The sequence below is a fragment of the Arxiozyma heterogenica genome, assembly GCF_036370985.1.
Source record: "Arxiozyma heterogenica strain weizmannii chromosome Unknown scaffold_15, whole genome shotgun sequence".
In the NCBI taxonomy this organism is placed as follows: Eukaryota; Fungi; Ascomycota; class Saccharomycetes; order Saccharomycetales; family Saccharomycetaceae; genus Arxiozyma; species Arxiozyma heterogenica.
The window spans coordinates 578,676-601,628 of record NW_027042668.1 but is presented as its reverse complement, the minus strand read 5'-3'; the positions used below and the strand labels follow the sequence as shown (position 1 = coordinate 601,628).

The window sequence follows — 22,953 nt, the reverse complement described above, 5'->3', positions numbered from 1 at the left end:
ATGTTGGATGATGCTTAAATTGATGGCAAATAATTTGAGAACTCAGATAGAATATACATAATTGGTACGGTTGTGTTAGCTGTTTAATACGTTCTTAATCAAATACATTTTTTGCTGCTTTGTGTTTCCTCTGGTTTGGTTTGCTAACTTTCTTTGCATTAGTTGGTCTGATTGACAACGACATTTGGATATTATTGTCTAATATTATTTCATTATTATTATTAGTGACAGTCGTAACGTTATTTGTTTGATTATCTCCTTCTGCTTGTTCTTTTCCCTTTTCTTTTCTCTTTATTTTTTCTATTTGTTTTTTTAGTAACATACTCCTGATTTCCTGTTCATCTTTAGTATTATTCTCTATTTCATTGATTCTTTGTTGTCTGAGTATATTCTCTTTTGAACGATCTACATAACTAATTTGTAGCTGGCCCATGTCTATATCATTATTATTATTATTTTCAAACCTATCATTTTCTTCTTCGTCTAGTCTTACCCTAATTTTACCATTTTTGCCCAAATATTTAATAAACTGACTTAGTGATTTAAAACATGTAGAATTCATATGGATATGATTCTTATCTTGGATAAATTTATTATAAAATCTATTGGCTTCAATCCATTTTTCTCCATGTGACAATTTTAATAGACTAAGAAAACTTGATTCAAATAACTTGCTGAACTTGTCAATATCTTCTTGTGTAACATTATTGATTTTCTTTAAATGCGAAGATGACTTGATATGTGATCTAAATCCATTATCATCTCTGCATTGTTTACGACATACTTGGCAATAGTATTTTAATTTCTGTAATCCACGTGATTTCATCTGTTTATTCAGATATTTGGCGGTATTAAAATCTGACATCTTGTGTGTAAAGTTCTTGCCGTTTTAAAAATTAACCTTTATAAACTTATCTTTTGGTTATGGTGGAAATGAGTGTGTGTAGGTTTCTTTACACTCATTGATATGTATAAGTATTGTTATTATTATCACATCTATCATTTGTAAATCAGATTGGAATCTTTATATATATTAGAAAATCAGGGAAAAAAAATACAAAATACATATATAGACAAAATACACAAAATATACAAACATTTAAATTTTTGACGTTGTTGAAAGAGTGAAATTGTTTAATCCTTATGGTGACTAGATGCATGAATAAATATGGAAATAACAAATTTATGTGATCACATTATAATTTGTTGTTCCAGATAATTATAGAATAAAGGTTAAAATTATATTCATAATGAATGTTGATGATATGAATAATTCTAATCCCCCTCCCATGTCAAAATTGGAACAATTGGCAAGGAAGAGAGCTCAACAAAGACAACAACAGCAACAAAATATTAATCAAGTAAATAATTTAACTGCTATAGAAAAAAAACTGTCGTTAAAGGATAAATTAGTTGCTTTAAAGGAAAAAAAACTAGAAACTACTCAACAATCAATTACAAAAGGATCCACACTTTTACAAAGTCTAAAAGACAAAAAAATATTAACTAATACTATTGGGAAGACTGATAAGACCAATAATTCAACTATTGTAATAGAACAACGAGCATCACAACCAAAAAATGAATTCAGTTTATCTACAAGATTACAAAAAAGCACTGTAAATAATATTCTCACTACAACTGATAAGAATGATAAATTTTCAAGAATAACTGGTTTAAAAACATCTAATTCTTCGTTGAGTTCCAAATTGGATCATATTAGGAAAAGAAAACAAGAGGGCAAATTGGAGAAAAATATATCTTCATTGTCTAATAACCAAATAGCCTTAACTGATCAAACTAATAATAATGAAAATAATGAAAATAATAATTATGACAACAACAACAACGACTCTATATCTGGAAACTCACAATCTAACTTATTGATCAATATAAATTGGAGTAAATTTGATAAACTAACAAAAAAATATTCCATATCAGCTGATTCTAACTTATCTTCAACTACCAATAAAGGTCAGTTTATAAACTTTATTCAACAGAAAAGTGATGTAGCAAACAAGAATTACATAACTATGACCCAAGCAATTAAGAGGAAATATACTGATATCTTTTCTATCTTTGAACCATTAGATTATGTTAAAAGACAGAAATATAGGCAAAATTTCATGGAATCAAGTCCAGATGATATAATTCTTGAAGTGCAATCCAAAGCGTTTGATGATATGAATAAGAAAATATCAAAACTAAATATTTCTAAAAAAAATAATATTGACGATAATGATACAGAATTACAGTTACCAATTAAATCAAGGACAATGTTAGATATTCATCAATATTTATTAGTGAGACCTAATAATTTAAGAATTTCAATACTAGGTCATCATCTATCAGGGAAATCGACGCTTATGGGAAGACTACTAATGGATTTTAAAAAAGTTGATATTGAAACGATAAGAAAATTGAAAAATCTATGTAACAGAAACAAAATTGAAAACAAGCATACCTATTTAACTTGGTTATCCGATGATTTATCTATAGAAAGATCAGTTGGCTATTCAGAGATATTACATAAACATGATATTTGCATTAAAGGTTATGGGAAATTTACCTTTTTTGTGAATCCAAGCAAACAGAATGTTAACTCAGAATTGATAACACAAATGTTTAATAACGATATTGTTATAATGGTTATAGATTGTTCACCAGATGGGTTTGAAAAAGGTTTTAATTTAAATGGACAAACAATTGAATTTTCTATATTAGCTAAATTTTGTGGTTGTAAACACATTATTGTTGTTTTAAATAAGATGGATACTGTTGATTGGTATCAAGGTAGATATGATGAAATTGTAAATGAATTGAAGACATTTTATGATACAATAGGATTTCATCAGGAAGACATATCCTGGATACCTATTAGTAGTGTTACTGGTGATGGGATAGTTAATAAAAATACCTTATCAGATTGGTATCAAGGTTTGTCTCTTGTAGAAACCTTAAAAAAGAAGATTAAAGAATTTTCAAAAGAAGATCACAAAAGTCAACAATCAAAGCATAATAATGTTTTGGATATAAGTAACACTAACGTCTCAGTGGGGGATCAAAGGAGTCCTGAAGATGAGTTTTATTCTCTTTCGATTAAAGACATCGACGTATCTAAGAATGAAATAACAGGATGGATTATAAACGGTTGTATTCAGGCTGGTGAATCTATTAGAATATATCCCTTATCCAAAAATTTCCTAGTTGATGAGATTAAAAATGATACAGACGAAAAGCAAATTGGGTTCCCAAGTTCATTTGTAACGATGAAGTTACTTTCGTCGACATCTAGAAATGAAAAAGGTTTACTTGATAACATTGAGATTGGAGATTTTGTTACATCACTTTTGTCACCAGTGACATTAATGAACTCAATTACTATAAAATTAGAGATGATAACTATTTTAACAAATCTAACAATTGGTATGAAGTTAATTATTAACAGACAAATGTATACTAATACAGTAAAAATATTAAAGATGAATAAAGTGAATAGTAAATCCATAATCGTTATTGAATGCGAACTTTCAAGGCAAGATACGATACCATATTTCGAATCAGTGAATGAAAGAGAAAATCTTATTATCATTAGAGTTTCAGGGACCAATAAAATTATTGGTTTGGCCAAGTTAATTAAATAGTAATACAGATAAGTATTAAAAAAAAAAAAATTAAAAATTAAAGATTCAAGAACAATGAAAAATATAATTGATTTCTTTTTTTTTTATGAAATGAATTATGTTACAGTGTATTTTTAGATATATATTTTATCTATTTATGCAAGAATTCTATATTTATGTGATAATCTATATAAAATTTTATTTATTTACTTTTCTCTTTGGTACATTTAGCTTTTACTTTCTTAGTATTAGTTCTTGATTTATCTAGTAAATCAAATACAGATAAATCATCATCACTAAATCTAAAACTAATAGTTCTATTTTCTTTATTATTATTTCTGGGCTCTTGATAATGGAAGGATGAGGATAATGATCTAAATGATGCTGATGATGAAGCAGAAGATAAAGAAGGGCTTGTTGTGGTTTTATTCCATTTGTCATAGATATCTAAATCTTCTGCGTCATTGTACAAATCATTAATAATTGCAGTTTTTAATAATTTTTTTTTATTATTTTTAGTTATTTGTTTCCCCGGTTTATTTTTGTTTGTAATATCAGATAGTATTTGATTGGAAGAATTACTATTATTATTATTACTGGAGCTTAATTTACCTGATGTAAAAGGTTTAGACGAGGAGACAGAAATGGAGAAAAAGGGAGAAGAAGAAGGAGAAACCAAATTTTTATTAGATTTAAGATCAAAAGTATGTTTCATTTTTAAACATTCACCTTTGGTAAGATTTACTCTTTTATTAGTATTGTTTTTTTTATCTCCCATATTATCTAATATGCTATTTATATCTCTTTTTTTTGATGGTTTATTTGTAGTAAGTTTATTTGATTTTACCTCTTGAGTTATAGCATCAGGATCTTCAGAGAATGTTTCAGCAGAATCCTGCGGGAGATCGTTGTATATTTCAGTTTTCTTTCTCAAAGCTGTACTCTTTGGATTTGAGGCTATAAGTTTATGTTTATCAGGATTTATAATCACCGATTGATCAGTACAAGGGATACTTTGTTGTAGTTTTGTACTTTTATCCTTAGAAAAATTAATTTCCTCTTTTTTAAGTTTATCGTTAGCTTTATATTGATTTGAATCCGAAACTATTTCATCAGCCATATGTTTCAGAGGTGGAGTTGTTGGCTCTTCTTTAACTATTGTATTTTTGTTCAAACTTACTTCATATTCGTGTATATCATTAACAATGGTAGCATCTACTAATTTTTCTGTAGGTCTTCTCATTTTGGCTCTTAATGAGGGTAATTTATAATTAACAACTTTCCCCCTTGTGGACCTTCTTAATGATCTACCTTCTAAGACAGGTTGTCCAGATGAAAACGAGTTTTCTTTTGAATGTTTAATTTTATTTATATCTATATCAGTGTCAATATTAGGTGTTGTATTGGGCATTATATCGTCTTTTGAAATTGATTTTTTTGTAATCTTTTGAGTCCTTGGAGGATGTTTCTTGGTACGTTTGCGCTGATTTTTTTTTGTAATAGATTCAGATGGAGTGGCAGGTTGTTTATAGCTATCGTTTGATTGTGCTATGGGAATGGGGATACTAACATCTTGTACTTTTGTGTTATTTTTCTTAGTATCATTCTGTTTACTATTATCCAATTTTTCTTCTGGTTCTTCTGGAATTGAATAATCCAAAATAGAAGGACTAGATCTATCACTACTACTATTGCTGTTACTGCTATTATTATTATTATTATTATTATTATTATTATCAATATTAAATGCATCTTGATCTATTGAATTATCTGGATGTTTCAAGATTGGAATGGAAAATTTCTCAATATAATTATCTGGGGATTGTGAGATAGGATTATTTTGAATATCATTATTTATTGAAGGTAAGTCATCGCTTTGAATAAACATAGATTTTCTTCTATTTCTTTTTTTTGAAGGAGTCAACAGAGAATTAGATGGATTAGGCATGCTATGGTTATTATTATTATTATTATTATCAGGATGATATTTATTCCAAAGTGGGTTTAAATTGATAGATAGATGCTCTCTTTTTCTTATATTGTCAAACATGAGAATAATTTCATCGAATCTTTTAAACATTCCATATTCCAAGATATTAATCTGTTCATTTAATGTTTTTTTATATTGTAATTCATTGATTGAGTTTTGTTGTTTTAAATTTAAATTCTCTCTTAACAGATTATTTAATCTTGATTCCAATTCATTGATTTTAATTTTGAGTAAATTATTTTCTTTGGCAAATTGAATATTCTGTTGCAAATGATTCATGAATTTTGTATCTTTTCTTTCCTTTTTTATATGAAACAAGTTTTCTAGTTCTTGAATGGGTATATTTGTGGGATATTTCTTATTAGGGGTAGTAATAGTGGTAGTAGTATTACTAGTATTACTAGTAGCAACACGACCAGTATTATTCTTTTGTTTGTCATTACTTTGTATTGAGAATTTATCAGGACTTAATTCATCTGGAAAGGAAGTTCTTCTAGGTCTCATATACCTTACCATATTAGAATATATTAGATTATATTATATTATATTATATTATATTATATTATATTGTATTTATTTGTTCCTTTATTTATTAATATTAATAATAAGTAAAATAAATTCAGATCAATTCAAAGACAAGATAGATACACCAGAAGCTCATAATATTTGAGCGAATGATGATATCGATGATGGTGATGATAATGAACCAACTTTTCAGTCTTAGTCTTTGTTATTTTGTTTTGTTTTGTTTTTTTTGTGGTTTAATTATTGATTTATTTTATTTCTTTACCTATTTTTTTTTTGTGCTTTGTAGTCTGTATTTCCTATTTGGGAGGGAACTGTAAACAGATCACGTGCATACGCGCACATTCCCAAAAACAAATATACAAAAACATTCAGAGAGAAAGAGAAAGAGAAATAGAGAACGTCTGTTTTTTCCGTATGTATTTTTGTGTATTTGTGTGCAGTAAGAGAACAAATAAAGTCAGTCACGTGCAATTCTTTTGTTGTCGTTTCTTTGTCTGCTAGAATTGAATTTTTTACCAACATCACTGGAAAAGTCTATTGTCTAACGTCTATTGTTTTTCTTTCTCTTTTTTTTCTGTTTTTTCTGTCTTTGCCGCCGAGTAATATTTTTTGTGTGGGTGTCTGGGTGGTCGTCTGAAAAAATTTTTTTTTTTTTTTTTTTTGTTTTTGCGATGAGTTTCAGATTTAGTCTTTTTTTTTTTTTTTTTTTTTTTTCTACATAGTAATTCTCTCTCTCTCTCTCTCTTTCTCCAGTTTTATAATACTATTTATTTCTTTTCGTATACCGATATCCATTTTTATAACTTATGTTTAAATAGTTGAAAGCACATATTATTATCTAAAGAACAAAAAGAAGAAGAAGCAGAAGCAGATAAAAAGATTACAAAAGGAAACACTAGACTATTTTCTACTTTTTTATTTTAATAATATTTTCTTCCCCACCAGTTATGATCAGAACAGTCAAGCCAAAGAATGCTAGGTCCAAAAGAGCCCTTGAGAAGAGGGAATCTAAATTGGTAGAAAACGTGAAACAGGCCTTATTCATCCCTGGACAAACCTCAAACAAGGCCTTACACGACATCATGGTCGATCTAAGTGCGTTGAAGAAACCAGACATGAAAAGATTCAACAGAAAGAATGATATTAAACCCTTTGAGGATTTCTCAAATTTGGAATTTTTTAGCGAAAAAAACGACACCTCTTTGCTTGTGCTCTCTACCCACTCAAAAAAACGTCGTTACAACTTGACCTTCGTTAGAACTTTCGGGTACAAGGTGTACGATATGATCGAATTACAAGTCGTCGAGAATTGGAAGTTATTACAAGATTTCAGGAAGCAGACTTTCAATCTTGGTCTGAAGCCAATGTTTTGTTTCCAAGGCTCTGCATTCGAGACACACCCTGTCTATAAGCATATCAAGTCCTTGTTCCTGGATTTCTTTAGGGGTGAAGTCACAGATTTACAAGACGTCGCCGGTTTGCAGCATGTCATCTCGTTGACCATCCAAGGCGATTTCCACGATGGTGAGCCATTGCCAAACGTTTTATTCAGAGTCTATAAGCTGAAAACTTACCGTAGTGAGCAAGGTGGGAAAAGATTACCGCGTGTAGAATTACAAGAGACCGGGCCAAGATTGGATTTCAAGATCGGTCGTGTACATACCCCAAGTGCAGAGATGGTTAAAGAAGCCATGAAAAGACCAAAACAATTGGAAGCTAAGAGTAAAAAGAATGTGGAAAGAGATGATATGGGTGATCACTACGGTCGTATCCATCTTGGTAAACAAGATTTAAGTAAATTGCAAACAAGAAAAATGAAAGGTCTAAAGAGTAAATATGATCAAATGGAGGAAGATGAAGAGGACGAAGAACAAGACTATTTGGATGATAGTGAATCTGAATTAAACACTGATGATCATGAACAGATGGAAAACAACCACTTTGAGAGTTCAGATGAAGAAAGTTACACAACTGCTACTGATATTGAAGTTGGTGAACCAACCAGAAAGAAAGCTAAAATTTAATTGTTAATGCTATCATACACTTAATACTATCACTATTATTATTTATATTATTTTTGTTATACTCAAATTAAATAATATTTTATTGTACACTAGCTTAAATTATATATATATGTATGTATATTATAAAAATTTTATTGTTATATGAAGTTGTTACTGTTTTTGTTTTATTTCATTTACGTTTTGGAAGACTTTTCAAATGTCGATACATCTTTTTCTAAGATACCATTACGAATAGTAGATTTCCAACCAACAGCTTTTTCAAACCCATTTATGCCATATTGGAAATTTTCAAACACCTTAATTAATCTTTCTTTACTAGTCTCAACAAATGGACCATGTTGAATAACAGATTGATCTAGGTTTAAACCACCAATAAGAGCAAACTCAGTGTTATTGTTACCAGTCATACCCTTGACACTGTCACCATCGGTATTATAGAATATAGTAGAATATTGTGGATAAACCTTACCATCGATGATAACGGATCCGTTCATGACGTATAGGAAGACGTTGAAATTGGTTGGAACTTGTTGCTCAAACTCGGTACCCTTTTTATCTGATTTAAAATGATAGAATTCCACAGGTGTATAAGCCAATTCTTTCAAAGATTCCACACCATAGGACTTGCCACTAATGACTTTCACAGTTAAATGTTCGTTTGGTTTAGCAATATGAATCTCATCGCGTCTTAGATCTCTGTAACGTGGAGCACAATCCTTCATATCTTTAGGTAAATCGACCCATAATTGTAAGCCTATGGCAGCGTCACCATTTTCCATTAAAACAGGGATCTCAGAATGCATGATGCCTTTACCAGCGGTCATGAATTGTAAATCACCAGGTCTTAAAACACCTTTTGAACCAGTGAAGTCTTCATGTGCAACCATACCTTGATGCATGTAAGTGATAGTTTCTTGACCGTGATGTGGATGATCTGGGAAACCATCAGGGTGAGAGACAGTGAAATGGTCTAGTAAGAGGAAAGGAGAGAAATTCTTTTGTTTCATGGATCCAATAGATCTTCTAACGCGAGCACCCACACCTTCTTCTTGTTCTAAAGCAATGAAATGTTTTTGAATAGTTCTGTAAATTGGAGACATGTTAGTATAATTATTATTGTTATTGTTATTCAGGATAAGTAATTGAGTTTTAATATCTTTATTTGACAGTTTAATCGTTTGTAATTAATTTTATTGCTACTATGATATATTGTGGAATAGTACCATGAGATAAATTGATGGATATAAAAAATAATTTGAATATATTAATCTAGTTCTAAAAAACTATTCTGCTTTTATATTAGATTTCCTTTCTTTTTTTTTTTTGGTTTTTTTTTTACTCATTTTTCCTTTATTTCTTAACCAAAAGATAAAGTGAAGTTTACTTTTCCAGATGACTAAGACACCAACTAGATAAATAACGGGTTTATCAAAACCTTGTCGATAGAGTTGTTATTTAATTGTTTAAACATACATTCTTTTGAATCATAGTGTTCATTAAAATGATATTATATAATATCTTAGTAAAAAAAGAAAATCAAGAAAAGAAGTTGGATTACGTTAATCTTAAGTAAGCAATTGGGGCAGAAAAAGAAAAAAAAGAAAACAAGAAGCGGGGAAATAATAACGCCTAGTGTTCTATTGTTCTGATAAATGACATATTTAATTTTTTTAAACTCCGAAACTTTTGTTTTTTTGTTTGTTTGTTTTGTTTTCTCTTAAGATAAAACACCGACGCTTAGTAAGCACTGCTTACTAATATTTTCAGCAGTCATCCTTATTTTTTCCTTTTTTTTTTTTTGATTATTAATATTGGTAATATTGTTATTATTATTTAATGATTGACTAATATAAAAGAATCTTTCAAAAATTTAAGATATATACACTTTATATAAATCAAAATCCTAATGATTTATTTGTTTTTACATTTTTTAGAGGAGATACCGATTTTTCTTGATGTTTTTCTTTTCCTCTAATTGAAATATATATTTTTATAATCTATATGTTTCTTATCTTTAATTATTTTTGTTTTTTCTTTTTATTAAAATAATAAGGGTATTAAATCTATATAATAATATTCTTCATTAAGAAATTGGTGGTGCTTGTAAATAACTTGTGTGTAGAGGTCAAAATATACAGTAAATATACCACTTTGATTGTAGATAAACAAGGTTGTTACGAACAACTTAATACAGACAACACACAAAAAAAAAAAAATAAAAAATGAAAAGTTGAGGATATCTCTTGGCTCTTGGCTCCTAACCACAGGTTAGTAGTAACTCCATATATCTCTTTGCCATATCTTTATTTTTGTTTATTCCAATACTCAGGTGCTATTTTTTTATCCACTTGGCTTTTAATATACATATTATTCTGTTGAAATAGAATGTTCTATAATAAAATAGATAGAACAATAAGATTTTAGCAGACACTAAACGATAAATTGTCGAGTAATAATTGTTGAGAGGTCACCAAAAGTTGTTGAGTTTGTTTATTAAATATCTTACTGTTCGTAGAGGAAAATGGCTTAATGTTAACATATATAAAGCCAAGGATTTTATCATACATTATTTTTATCTTATTTACAATCTTTGTGTATTATTACTTCCATGTTGTATATAGAGAAAGAAAGTGAAGAACTTTATTATAATTTTGTATACTAAAATCTGTTTAATATAATATTGAGAATGTTTACTATATATCCAATGAATAAAGGCGCTCATTCTCAACATATTCAATGTGTTACCCATTGTTTGTTAATTTATATAATTCTTCCTATATTTACGACTCTACTATTTCTTATTTTAATAAGTCTTACACATTCCTCTTTTTTATTAGTACACTATTAATTGTGATTTAAATTATTTTTTTGTTCAAAAAGAAATTCTTCTATCCAATATGATAAAAAACTTTTATTGAAAACAACCATGATAACCATTATATTTATTTTCTATTTGCCAAGGACTGCCAAGTGGAAAACAATTGATCTAATTCAACTACAAAGATCAATGCAGAAAATAATATTTCTCTAAATAATTCAATATATCCAATTTCTATTTTGTCGACGCAAGGCTTCGGAATCAAAAATTCTAGTAGGGTTCATTTTAGACTAATATAATAAGATAATGTAACTTACAATAGGATATTGGTGGTATTATAAGTTTTATTTTTATTTATAGTAGGAAATTAGTGGTACTATAAATTATTATTGTATTGCTTAGTCTTTTTCTTTCTCTATAAGTAATATACAAGATACAATATTATACAGTATACTCATTTTATCTTCGAATCTTCTTTACTATAAATTTTCATCACTTTTAATCACTTAGTACGATGAATTTAGATTATCAAACACAACTCTAATAATCATATTTCAACATATTTCAAGAAAATTATTATCTAATGGATAAGATATATTGAAGAAAACCATTTTATATTTTTTGTTTTTTTAATAATGAAGATATTACAAATGAAAAAAAACCTATCCCCACAATATCATTGCCATCAACAAAAAGTGCTACTAAAGGAAATAAAATAAAGTATTATTCAGGATTCAAAGTAATACATGGCAAAAATTAAAGGTTATTTAAGTATGACTTTTAATTGTTCAAAAGTTAGCATTTTCTAAATGGACGATTGATATCAAAAATTTCGTTACAATTAATAATAATTTAATCCCTGAAGAGCCTTCTAAGATAGAATGAGTTAATATGTGGTTACAAGATAAAACTCATACTTAAAATTATGAAGAATTAATCAATTGTTTAGAAACCTACATTCAACCATTAAACAAGTCTTAGTATTTTGGGTTTTTTGTTTGAATTAAACGAACAATACCAAATTTATACAATTTCTACAAAAAAAGTATATATAATTAATCATCCAATTCATCTTAAGAGGTTTTTAAAGAAAGAAAATTTGAACAATTGAAAAGAATAATCCAAGAATGCATCTCTTCTTTCAAATAAAAATAAAGAAAGTAAGGAATGTCAAAAGTTATAATATCTCCGAGTAGCTTGTGGCTTTGAAAAATCATTTAGTAATTTTTTTTCAACAGTAGCCCCTTATGTATACAAACCACAACTAAATGGCTTCAGTTTAAACTTCTTCTCTCTTTCTTTCTCTCTTTGTATATGTAGTTATTCAAATATACTGGAACTATAATATTTTTTTCTTTTCCTTTTTTTTTGTAGTGTGTATAAATTTTTATTTTTACAAACTGTAATAAGATGAATGAGAAAAAAAAAGTTCAGAAATTTATGAAAAACCCATTATAATGATAATGACTACAAACATCTACTTAATGTAGTGATTGTTACTTACCAAATAATATGTTTGAATCGGTTATGAATATAAAAATAAATTCATTTGCTGCTTGTACTAGGAATTCTATAACATACTGTTTCTCAAATGTTTAAACATTTTGTATGAATAATTAATGAAACTGCGTGAAGGTGGCCTATAATTAAATAAATAAGAAACTAAAACAATGAGCCGTAAGATATTGATGTTACATGGATTAGCTCAATCTGGTGACTACTTCCACTCAAAGACTAAAGGATTCAGAACAGAACTGGAAAAATTAGGATTTACTTTTTGTTATGCAACTGCACCCAATAGATATCCTGCAGCAGATCTGCCTGATTTTGAATCTGATGTTACATCAGCAGATAATCAAATATTGGCGTGGCTACAAAATGATCCTATTAATAAAACATATTTTCTACCTCAAACAACCGTCAATTACCTACGTGAAATCATTCTTAAAGAGGGACCATTTGCTGGTATTCTTGGATTCAGTCAAGGTGCAGGCCTATTGGGTTATTTAGCTACAGAATTTAATCATTTACTCAACTTAACCTTTGAGCAACAACCTAAATTGAAATTTATTATACTTGTAAGTGGGTTTAGATTCAAGCCGGAAATATATCAAAAACAATATGATGAGCATCCTATAACTATTCCATCTTTACATGTTCAAGGTGAATTAGATACTGTATCTGCACCAGAAAAGGTACAAGCCTTATTAGGATGTTGTAAAGAGGGAACCAAAACTCATTTAATGCATTCAGGTGGCCATTTTGTACCCAATTCAAGAGGTTTCTTGAAGAAAGTTATTGCGTGGTTAAAAAGTGTTGATTCGACTTTGGAATAAATCAACCTACAATATTCAATACACAATATATATTATTTATCATGTATACTTATAGACACATATATTTAAATAAAAATTTGCTACCACTCACTATTTTTTGTTTATTTTTTTTTTATGAGAATTTCAGATATTAATAAATAAAAAGGTTGAAACATTGATTTCTTTATCAAAGCTGTAAGCATGTGTGTATCAATATAGTGATACCAAAAAAAATGAAAAACCATGTAACATTGGGAATATATGTTAAAATGAATGTGACAATACTATTCAATTCCATATTTCTTAAAGCGGTAAATGACAAGAAACAAAAGAATGTCTAATTCTTCTCTAAAATTATTACAAATAACATGTGCCACAATATGGTGCCTTTTTTCTTCTGGAATAATTTTTGGATTTGCAGCCTTTAAGACTATATTAGTAAAAGATGGTGTCTGCTCAGATTATTGTCTATCCAATTTAACACAACATAACGATGTATGTATTGAACAAGATTTGAAACTCAATGACATGTTTGTAATCAGTGTTGCTATAACAAATCTTATAGCTTTCCCAGTTGGCTTTATTCTAGATAAAAAGGGACCAAGAGTCTGTGGGATTATAGGTTCCATCTTACTAGCATTGGGATCTACGTTTTTTATTATGGCCAGACAATGGTATCCCATTATTGATTGCTATATACTGGGATATGTATTTCTTGCGATGGGAGGTCCCTTCGTATTCATATCATGTTTCCAATTGGCAAATAGTTTCCCTAAAAGATCAGGGGCTATTTTAGGTTTATTAACTGGTTGTTTCAACACATCCTCTGTATTATTTTGGTTATATAAGATTATTTATCAAATGGTGATAATAGGGTTATCATTAAAAAATTTTTTTATTATTTATATGGCAATCCCTGCATTTATCTTATTCTGTCAATGTACATTCATGCCTCAAAAAACATATAAAAATACTGGAGCCGTTGCAAAACTTACAGAAGAAGGTTTAGATAAGAATGGACAATTATCTGAAGGTGATGATGGCTGGAATATTACATCAAGTAATCTTGAAAGAATGTCTTTATTAAATAAAAACGAAATACAAAGACATTCTTGCAATTATAAAACCAATAGCACCGGAACCAACTCTTTTTCAAGATCTAAGTCTATACTAGAGACATACGTAGAGAACAAATTGAAGAGAAAAAGTGGAGGTGTATTTGGTATATTACATGAAAAAGATATGTGGACCCAATTAAGGAGTCCATGATTTTAGTTGATGTTAGTGTTTGCTGCTATTATCATGGTTAGAATAAATTATTTTATCGCAACTATTAGATCTCAAGAAACTTATCTATTGAATGTCATTAACAGTGCAATAGAAATAAATAAATTATTTGATTGTTTATTACCTATAGGTGGTCTTATATTTATCCCATTTATTGGGATCATACTAGATAATTTGACAACATTAACTATCCTAACAATACTATCTGTGCTTTCTGTTATCATTGATATGCTAGGATTGATTCCCAATTCCTTTTACAGTAACCTTTTAGGAATTATTTTATTAGTTGTTTTCAGACCTTTTTATTATACAGTTCTTTCAGATTATTGTTCAAAAGTGTTTGGTTTTAAGACATTTGGAACAGTATACGGCTTGCTTATGTGTTTATGTGGCTTATTTAATTTAACTCAAAGGTTATTTGATAAGTGGACCCATACCACATTCTCGATGAATTCAACTCCAATTAATTCTGTATTGGTGATGATGACAATGATTACCTCATTGACTTTAATTAATTATATAAAGAGCCAATTACATAGAACTAACAATATACTAATTTGAATAGAACACAATAATATATATAATAATATGCATCGAAACAGATTTAGTTAGTGACTATAGCCATATAAACATAAACAATATATATATATATATATATTTATTAATTAAATCATTTTAAAAGACCAATCTTTTTCAATTCAGCTTCTAAAGTTCCATTATCTTCAAAATTATGCAATTCTTTCTCAGTACCCCAGATTTTACCATCCACTAAAATAGTAGGTAAGTTTCTGCTGCCAGTGATTTCTTGAAAAGTGGATCTCCATTTTTCTTGGTCTGCTTTTGGAAATGAACCAATATCAAAAATAAACATTTTTTCAGTCACACCAAATTTAGTCCAAATAGAATTGGTGTATTGACAGTCCGGACACCAATCAGCAGAGAACTGGAAGTATTTATTATTGGAGATCAAATCTTTTATAGTCTTTTCTATGTCTATAGCAAAATCGGACATCCCTTTTGGTTTACAATGCTGTCACTAAATAGGAAGATATGTGTAAGATCAGTGATCAGATGATATGAACCCAGGGCTAATTTTTAAATATGCTCCTATTCTAAGTACATCTTATTTCTGCCCACATTCAACCATCTGTAAGTTTTAATAATGAAACTATTTTCACATATCCTTTCCTGAATTTTTTTTTAACAGTAAAAAAAATTTGTTGATTCAGAAGACCTAAGAAATACGCATAGTAAGACAAACCAGAATAAAGCAATCATTGTAATTTAAATAGATAAAGATACATGTACACGCTCTCTACAATGATACTCCTTAAAGCAGACATTTAATACAATATTATTAATAAGTATGTGAGCCAAGAAGCATCTAAAAGAATAATAGAACATCAATAGTGAAATATATATATATATCAGTGTTATATATGGTTACATACTTTTTACTTTAAAGGCTATCTGTCTTCATCTGATTCAAGGTCTTTATAATATTCTGCATTCTCTTCCTTTAACCCAACCTGTTCTTGTGTAACATCCATCCAAGTGACATTCTTAAAAGATGGATTACCAGCAGTAATTTTCTTAATATTTGTTTCTTCAGTCATAACTAAAGAGATAGCATCATGCCCACCAGCACCAGGAACTACACCACCAATCACACCTCTGAGACCTAAACATGCGTTCAATAATTCTGTCTGTTCTAATGGTTCAATAGCAGCACCTGACTCTTGTGTAATAGTTCTAAATAACTCTCTAATCATTTCTATCGATTCCGCCAACACTTTGATATCAGGATCATCGTTCTTATCATTGTTTAAACCATCAATCATCTTATTATAATAATCAGGCCTTTCTTCACTTATATGGTATAACTTAATTAAAGTATTAACCGCAACAGTGTTATTAAAATTGATCTCTTCATAAATTTCATGACTTCTTGGTAAATTTTCGGCATACCATTTCTGTACAGTACTTACTAATTTAACAGTCTTTGAACCACTATGAACGTCACCCATAATAACTTTTAATCGTGGTGGTAGTTTTACAGGCTCACAAGTAATGTTCCAATCCAAATTATCGATTAAAGTTTTCAAAGCGACATGATACTTATTAATATCTTTAATATCCATCACAGGTAAGTCTGCAATGATAGCTGGCTCAAATCTTTGATAAATAATAGATCCATAAGTGGCAGCAGCCACATCGAAACCACTTCCAATCTTTCCTTGTGCTTGACAATGAGCCACTTGTGCTAAATTATGTATCATTTTCAAATGATTAGGATTTGAAATATCTAAACTATTCCCATTCATTAAAACATAGCATAAAGCAGTTGTTAATACTGTGACTAATCCTGCAGAGGATCCTAATCCGGTTTTATTAACTTCATCGATATCCTTTTCATGGAAATTGAAGGATTTAAATTGATTTACTTTACGTTTACTGCCCTCAGACGAATGATAAGCAGGATCAGAAAAGATCTCAATTTCAATGTAATTAAACTTTAAATTTTCTGGTGCAAAGTAATTGAAAGCATTAAAAACAACTTGTTCAACAAATGGATTGGTTAAATCATTAATTTCTAAAGGAACGTAACCATTATCTCTAGACACTTTATAGTTCCATTGATTGTTATTAAATTGGGAACTTTTCACATTTAAATAAACGCCCGAAATATCTGATCTAGAAGAGGCTTTAACAACAGCATGCATTCTAGCAGAAAGTGCCAGAACAAATGCCTTATATTGTGGATTTAAAACTAAGTACCCACCAATTAGAAGGGCCTTACCTGGTGCACTAAAAGCACGTGGTTCCAATTCCACCATTTTAACAATAATTAAATTAAAATTAAAAAAAGAAGTAATAACAAAGAATTTTAAAAAAGCAAATAAATGAACTCTATAATGTTTGACCTTTTGAAATAAAACAAAAATACCTATTCAAGGTTGGTTAGAAATGCCAATATAAATAAATATAATGCCTTAATCAATAGCCATAAAAAAATCAATAGTGGGTCTGTAAGCTCCAATAAAACCTGATAGACACAAGAAATAAGGCGATTTGGAATAAAGTAATTTCACATTTCCACGATTCAAGATGCGCTTATTCTGTTTGTATATAAAATTGTCTATTATGATAAATTTTTGTTTTTATCTAGTCTTCTTAATGTTTTAAATTTGATAAAACTCGTTTCTCAATGGAAAAAATAAAAGAAAAAAAGAAAAACGAAAGTGCTAAAAGAATTAAAATAAACATTTACGAATAAAGCAGTTACACACCTACTTACACATACGTATGCAGGTACTCTTTACAAGAAAATTTGTTACCCCCTGGAAACAATCTATATATAATATTATATATTAACATACATTTTAGATTAAATTTAAAACATTTGGAAACTTAAATATATATATATATATATGCATATATATACACAGATAGAATATTATTCAAACTTTCTAGCATCATGATTAAAGTCATTCTTTTTGAACTTTTTATGTTTTTGCTGATTATTAGCATTGTTTCTGTTATTGCTATTATTCTTGTTATTGTTTTTATTAGTTTCATTCTTGTGAGATCTTCCTGGAGATGTTACGTGAGAACCTGTAATAGGCACTTTTCTCTTCTTACGGTGTCTGGATGATTTTTGTTTTTGTTTTCTCTTATTTTTATTTATATTTTCTTGTTTTGTAGGCTCATCTAATACAGTTACTGATGATACAGCCTTTTCAAATGATATATTTTCATTATTGTATGTTGGTTCTACAATATTATCATCTGATAAAACACTATGGCTATTTTTTGATTCTATTTCATAATTTTCAGCATGATTAGCTTTAGATACATCTGTATCTATACTACTCTCCGATATTTCAGTTTGATTGTCTAAGGTTTTTTCATTCTGATGATTTTGTATGGGTACATTCTCTGTTCCTTGATCTTCAGATTCAGATATAGATATATGCAATATGGTGTCATTTGATTTCTCCTTTTTACTTACAATTTTATTTTCCTTGACAGTTATAATGTGTTCATCCCCTTCATGTGCTACTTTGTCTTGACTTTGATTATCACTATTATCATCAGAAGGTGGATCTGATGGTAATTCATTTGAAGTATCTAATTGTGAAGATGCCTCATCAATGGATTTATTTTCTGTATGCTTATTATCACGCAATCTTTCTACGTCTTTATGAATAAACTCAAGTGATTCTTGTGGTACTGCAGTAATTGTGGTTGATGCAATAATACTACTAGATGAATCAGTTCCTATTCTACTGATATATTCCGGGATGCTATTGATTGGATAATTTTCTAATTCAGATCTCTCATCTTTTTCAATAGCTTGAATTTTGCTATCAGTATCAGGCTTAAAATCGTCAAACCCTGTCTGTTGCTTAGTAATTTGCCCTTTATTAAATACAGTGGTGTTTTCATCAATCTCTTTAGCTAATTCGAATAATTTATTAGCTGCAAATAAATCTGAAGAATGAATTGAAGGAGTAACTGTACCATGAGATGTAATCTCTTTTCCATTTTCATTACCATTAATATTGCCATCAAATTGATGTGTTTGTTCCTCGGCAATATTTTGTTGTGATTTCTCATTATTTAGATTATCTAGTAAACCTTGTAAATTGTCATTGGCATTGATTTCTATTTCTTCTACATTATCCTTTTTATCATAATGCTCTTCAGAAGAAAACTTAGAATTATTCTGTTTTTCTACAGAAACATCTAAAGATGATTTAATATCATAAGTTGTGGAATCCATATCAAATTCGTCCATACTATTATTCTGTATCAACATATTGTCATTCGATAAATCTTTATTAAGTTCTTCAGTATGATTATTCATATTTTTTATGTCGTTATTCTCGGTATTTCTCTCTTCAATATCGATCATGCTATGTGCAGCATTAAAATCAGATTGGTTTTGAGTCCCTTGTTTTTCTTGATTTTCTTCATCTCCATCTTTTTCTCCAACATTTGGAGACGAATGAATCTCTATAATTGATTCGTTTTCGTCTGAAGAATAACCTACATCCAAGATTTCTACAAATTTATTAGCCACATTGCTTATCTTTTGAACACCAACAGATAGGGCATTAATAGCTTTAATTGGTGAGGATATGATCTTGTTTACAACAAATGGTTGACTCAAATTTGTTGTCTTAGACAAAACTTTGGTGTTACAACTTTTATTTTCTATTGAAATATCATTTTTACTTTCACAGGATTCAAAATTAATTGTTCTGTCAGTATTACTTTGTTCTTCTAGCTCAGGATTCATATCCATATTCTTCAGATCAGTCATATTTGTATTTGGTGTGATTGATTCAGATGCTGCAATAATAATATTCTTACTCTTGTTATTTGTAACACAGTTAATTTCACTTTTTTCCAATAACATCTTTGAACGTTGATTAGAATTGGCTAAACTGTCTTTTCCTGATTGTAAGACTTCATCCTTATCTAATTCTATACATGAATCTAAATTCTTTTTGACTATTTCTGGGTTTTTATTTTGAGGATTGGAAATTGTCTTAACTTTCATATCAAAGAGTTCTTCAATATTAGATAATGTTCTACTTTTAACACCATCTTGAATAGCCTCTGAAATCTCAGTTGCTGAATTAATTCCCGCTTGACTATGTTCATATTGTTGCACAGCAGCTTCAGAATTGATTTTTTCAGAGCAAGATTTATTAACAATCGAACGCTCAAAAAATTCATTATTAGGCATTGTTAGATGTTTTTCAATATCCAACAAATGTGAAGTTTCATTATTTTTGTCAATATTGATATTTTTTTGTCTTGTATTTATAGTTTCAACTCTGGTATTTAGTTGTGAATCATTATTTAATATTTTATTCTCAATGATTTCCTTATATTCGTGGTTACTAATACTATACTGTGAGAATTCCCCAATGGATTGTTCTAATGTTTGATTATCTTTATTTATTTTTTTTTTTTTAATATTATCTATATTCTTGTTATTTTCTTTATCTTCTTTTGGAAAAATATCATTATTATTATCCCTGTTTCGAGATTCAGATTCCAGCTTATGTTTGTGTCTATCAGTTTTACTCAAAAGAGTTAAAGTTTCCTGTAACTTCAATTTTGATACTTCATCAATTTCTGCTGGTACAAATGGATCATCACTAAATGGAGAAACATATGTGACGTTTGATGGAAAGACTTCTCTATTGTCTGTATCTGCTGAAGTATTACTATAAACAGAATTAGAAATGACTATCTCATACTGATCTGTATTTTTCATATTTATATTGTTACTAGGTACTTTTACTTCTGTCAACACATTGTAATCAGATTCATTATTCATTGAATGATAAATTGACATATTATTAGTAGAGGAAGATTCACTATCGTTCATTTCTTCTTCATATTTCTTCTGTTCAGTTTCTGGTATTTCTTGATGATCAGACGTTTCTTCTTTGAGTTCATTATGTTCACTCCCAAGTTGAACAATATTCTGACATTGTTCTGATGCATTTAGATCACTTTCATGTTCTTGTATCTCGGAATTTCCAACACCAAAATGCAAAAATTCTTGACCATCTTCTTCATTCTTATCAGATCCGGACTGAACATCTATAGGCAACTCATGAACTGAATCAAAATTTTCAGCAAACTGTTGATTCTCCAAATGAGGATATATTTGAGATATAGCGTTCTTAGCAATATTTTTTAATGATGATGCTGAATAGAAAGTTTCTGGTTCAGAATTATCACTATATATGTGTTCTTCAGATGTAGCTTGTCTATTATATATTGAATTTGAATTCTCTAAGGAGTTTTGGTCAAGGGACTCCTGTCCTTGTAGATCATCTGCACTAAAGTCGTCAATGATAGTATAGTGAGTACCATCATGTTTGCTTTTCTCTTCATCATTACTTTCCTGATCACCCAAATCTTGCTCAGGTAATAAATATTCATTATAATGATCATTTGTCATTTCCTCATCATCATAGCTTTTCTCTTGACTTTCAATATCTTCTCTATTACTTACCTCTTTTGTAGAAAGTGACAATTCATCTTCCTCCAATGATATCTCATCTTCTTCTTGTGATTGTTCCAATATGTTTTGTTTGCCATTAGATTCGTCGTATTCACCATCTACTACATCTTTTGTAGCAAGTTCAGCTTGAAGGTTAGTATTATTCTGATTTATATTGTTATCCTCAGATTTATTACTATACTCATTTGACATAAAATCATTTAAGGACGGATTGCTGTTTTGGTTGAATTCATGATTTCTAGGAATCATATATTTTTGAAAATCTACAGTCATATTTTCATAACAATTATCATCATTATCTTCTATTTTATTATCATCCTCATCATCAATTACATTATCCTTCTCCTCCTCTTCTTCTTCATAACTTTCACTTTCACATTCATCTTCACCATAAGAATTGCTTTTATCACTCTCATGTCCTCCAAACATATCATTATTGTATTCTTTATCAGTATGTGATGACTCCAACTTTTCTTCATCTTCATCTTCATCTTCTGAAGTCAAAATAATGATTGAGGGTTCAGAGTCTTCACTCACTTCAGTATCAGCAAAATCTATATTTTCTTCATCTTCTTGTTTTTGTTCATCGTCCTCTTGAACTTTTTCGTTCTCTTTATCCAATTGACTTTCAATAGCTAAATTTTCATAATCTTGTTTTTCGTCAATTTCTATTGTGTATATATTATCAATATTGGTATTATCATCATCATAACTGCCAGTTTCATGTGTTTTTTTATAATTTTTTAGTGGTTCAAATGAGTTTCCATCCAATGTGTTTTTATCAATTTTTTCCTGTTCTTCATATCTTTTAAATCTATTATGAATTATTTCTTGTTCTTTAAGCCTTGATTTGTTCAAAATATCTTTGCCTCTTTGAATCATATCTTTTATCCATTCACTGGTAACTGTATCTAAGGCTGGTTGATCCTTGAATTTATTTAATTGCTCTTGACTTATTTGATAATCATAATTCTTAGTAGTCTTAGTCACTTTAGCTATCGATATACTCCTTAGATTTAAGGGTTGTATATAATATTGCGAACCAATCTGATAACCATTCCTTCTCTTTAACAAAGACTGATATGGTTTCCATTTTCTTGTTGGTGTTGTCAATTTATTACTCCAGGAAAAATTTCTGGAAGAATTATCAGTATTGTCAATATCGTTGTTTGTTGCTGTCATGAAATATTTATGCTATCAGTTAAAAAGCTAGTTGGTAGGACTGACAATCAATAAGTTGTTTAATATCCTCGATATTATTTCCCTTTTTCTTATGTGATGAAATTAACCTAATGTATACTTCAAATTAGAAAG

The 22,953-nt window shown here is 29.0% G+C and overlaps 10 protein-coding genes across 10 annotated transcripts; 4 read left to right on the top strand and 6 right to left on the bottom strand.

Annotated features, from left to right (window-relative positions):
- Positions 1-94: 94 nt before the first annotated feature.
- RTS2 (Rts2p) lies at positions 95-865 on the bottom strand (the record flags this gene model as incomplete). The annotated part of the gene is made up of 1 exon (XM_064857754.1): positions 95-865. One exon carries the CDS (start codon positions 863-865, stop codon positions 95-97), a length of 771 nt encoding a protein of 256 aa, XP_064715592.1.
- A 385-nt stretch (positions 866-1,250) lies between these two features.
- PWA37_001109 (uncharacterized protein) lies at positions 1,251-3,644 on the top strand (the record flags this gene model as incomplete). The annotated part of the gene is made up of 1 exon (XM_064857753.1): positions 1,251-3,644. One exon carries the CDS (start codon positions 1,251-1,253, stop codon positions 3,642-3,644), a length of 2,394 nt encoding a protein of 797 aa, XP_064715591.1.
- A 181-nt stretch (positions 3,645-3,825) lies between these two features.
- On the bottom strand, positions 3,826-6,129 carry SGO1 (Sgo1p; the record flags this gene model as incomplete). Its single annotated transcript, XM_064857752.1, has 1 exon — positions 3,826-6,129. The coding sequence occupies one exon, from the start codon at positions 6,127-6,129 to the stop codon at positions 3,826-3,828; it is 2,304 nt and encodes a 767-aa protein (XP_064715590.1).
- Positions 6,130-7,088: 959 nt separating this feature from the next.
- RPF2 (rRNA-binding ribosome biosynthesis protein RPF2) lies at positions 7,089-8,165 on the top strand (the record flags this gene model as incomplete). The annotated part of the gene is made up of 1 exon (XM_064857751.1): positions 7,089-8,165. The coding sequence occupies one exon, from the start codon at positions 7,089-7,091 to the stop codon at positions 8,163-8,165; it is 1,077 nt and encodes a 358-aa protein (XP_064715589.1).
- A 173-nt stretch (positions 8,166-8,338) lies between these two features.
- On the bottom strand, positions 8,339-9,265 carry PWA37_001106 (pirin family protein; the record flags this gene model as incomplete). The annotated part of the gene is made up of 1 exon (XM_064857750.1): positions 8,339-9,265. The coding sequence occupies one exon, from the start codon at positions 9,263-9,265 to the stop codon at positions 8,339-8,341; it is 927 nt and encodes a 308-aa protein (XP_064715588.1).
- Positions 9,266-12,653: 3,388 nt separating this feature from the next.
- On the top strand, positions 12,654-13,319 carry FSH2 (putative serine hydrolase; the record flags this gene model as incomplete). Its single annotated transcript, XM_064857749.1, has 1 exon — positions 12,654-13,319. The coding sequence occupies one exon, from the start codon at positions 12,654-12,656 to the stop codon at positions 13,317-13,319; it is 666 nt and encodes a 221-aa protein (XP_064715587.1).
- Positions 13,320-13,613: 294 nt separating this feature from the next.
- On the top strand, positions 13,614-14,567 carry FMP42 (Fmp42p; the record flags this gene model as incomplete). The annotated part of the gene is made up of 1 exon (XM_064857748.1): positions 13,614-14,567. One exon carries the CDS (start codon positions 13,614-13,616, stop codon positions 14,565-14,567), a length of 954 nt encoding a protein of 317 aa, XP_064715586.1.
- Positions 14,568-15,255: 688 nt separating this feature from the next.
- GRX8 (glutathione-disulfide reductase GRX8) lies at positions 15,256-15,597 on the bottom strand (the record flags this gene model as incomplete). The annotated part of the gene is made up of 1 exon (XM_064857747.1): positions 15,256-15,597. The coding sequence occupies one exon, from the start codon at positions 15,595-15,597 to the stop codon at positions 15,256-15,258; it is 342 nt and encodes a 113-aa protein (XP_064715585.1).
- A 454-nt stretch (positions 15,598-16,051) lies between these two features.
- Positions 16,052-17,422, bottom strand: ERG8 (phosphomevalonate kinase; the record flags this gene model as incomplete). Its single annotated transcript, XM_064857746.1, has 1 exon — positions 16,052-17,422. The coding sequence occupies one exon, from the start codon at positions 17,420-17,422 to the stop codon at positions 16,052-16,054; it is 1,371 nt and encodes a 456-aa protein (XP_064715584.1).
- A 620-nt stretch (positions 17,423-18,042) lies between these two features.
- ESC1 (Esc1p) lies at positions 18,043-22,821 on the bottom strand (the record flags this gene model as incomplete). The annotated part of the gene is made up of 1 exon (XM_064857745.1): positions 18,043-22,821. One exon carries the CDS (start codon positions 22,819-22,821, stop codon positions 18,043-18,045), a length of 4,779 nt encoding a protein of 1,592 aa, XP_064715583.1.
- Between the last annotated feature and the right edge of the window lie 132 nt (positions 22,822-22,953).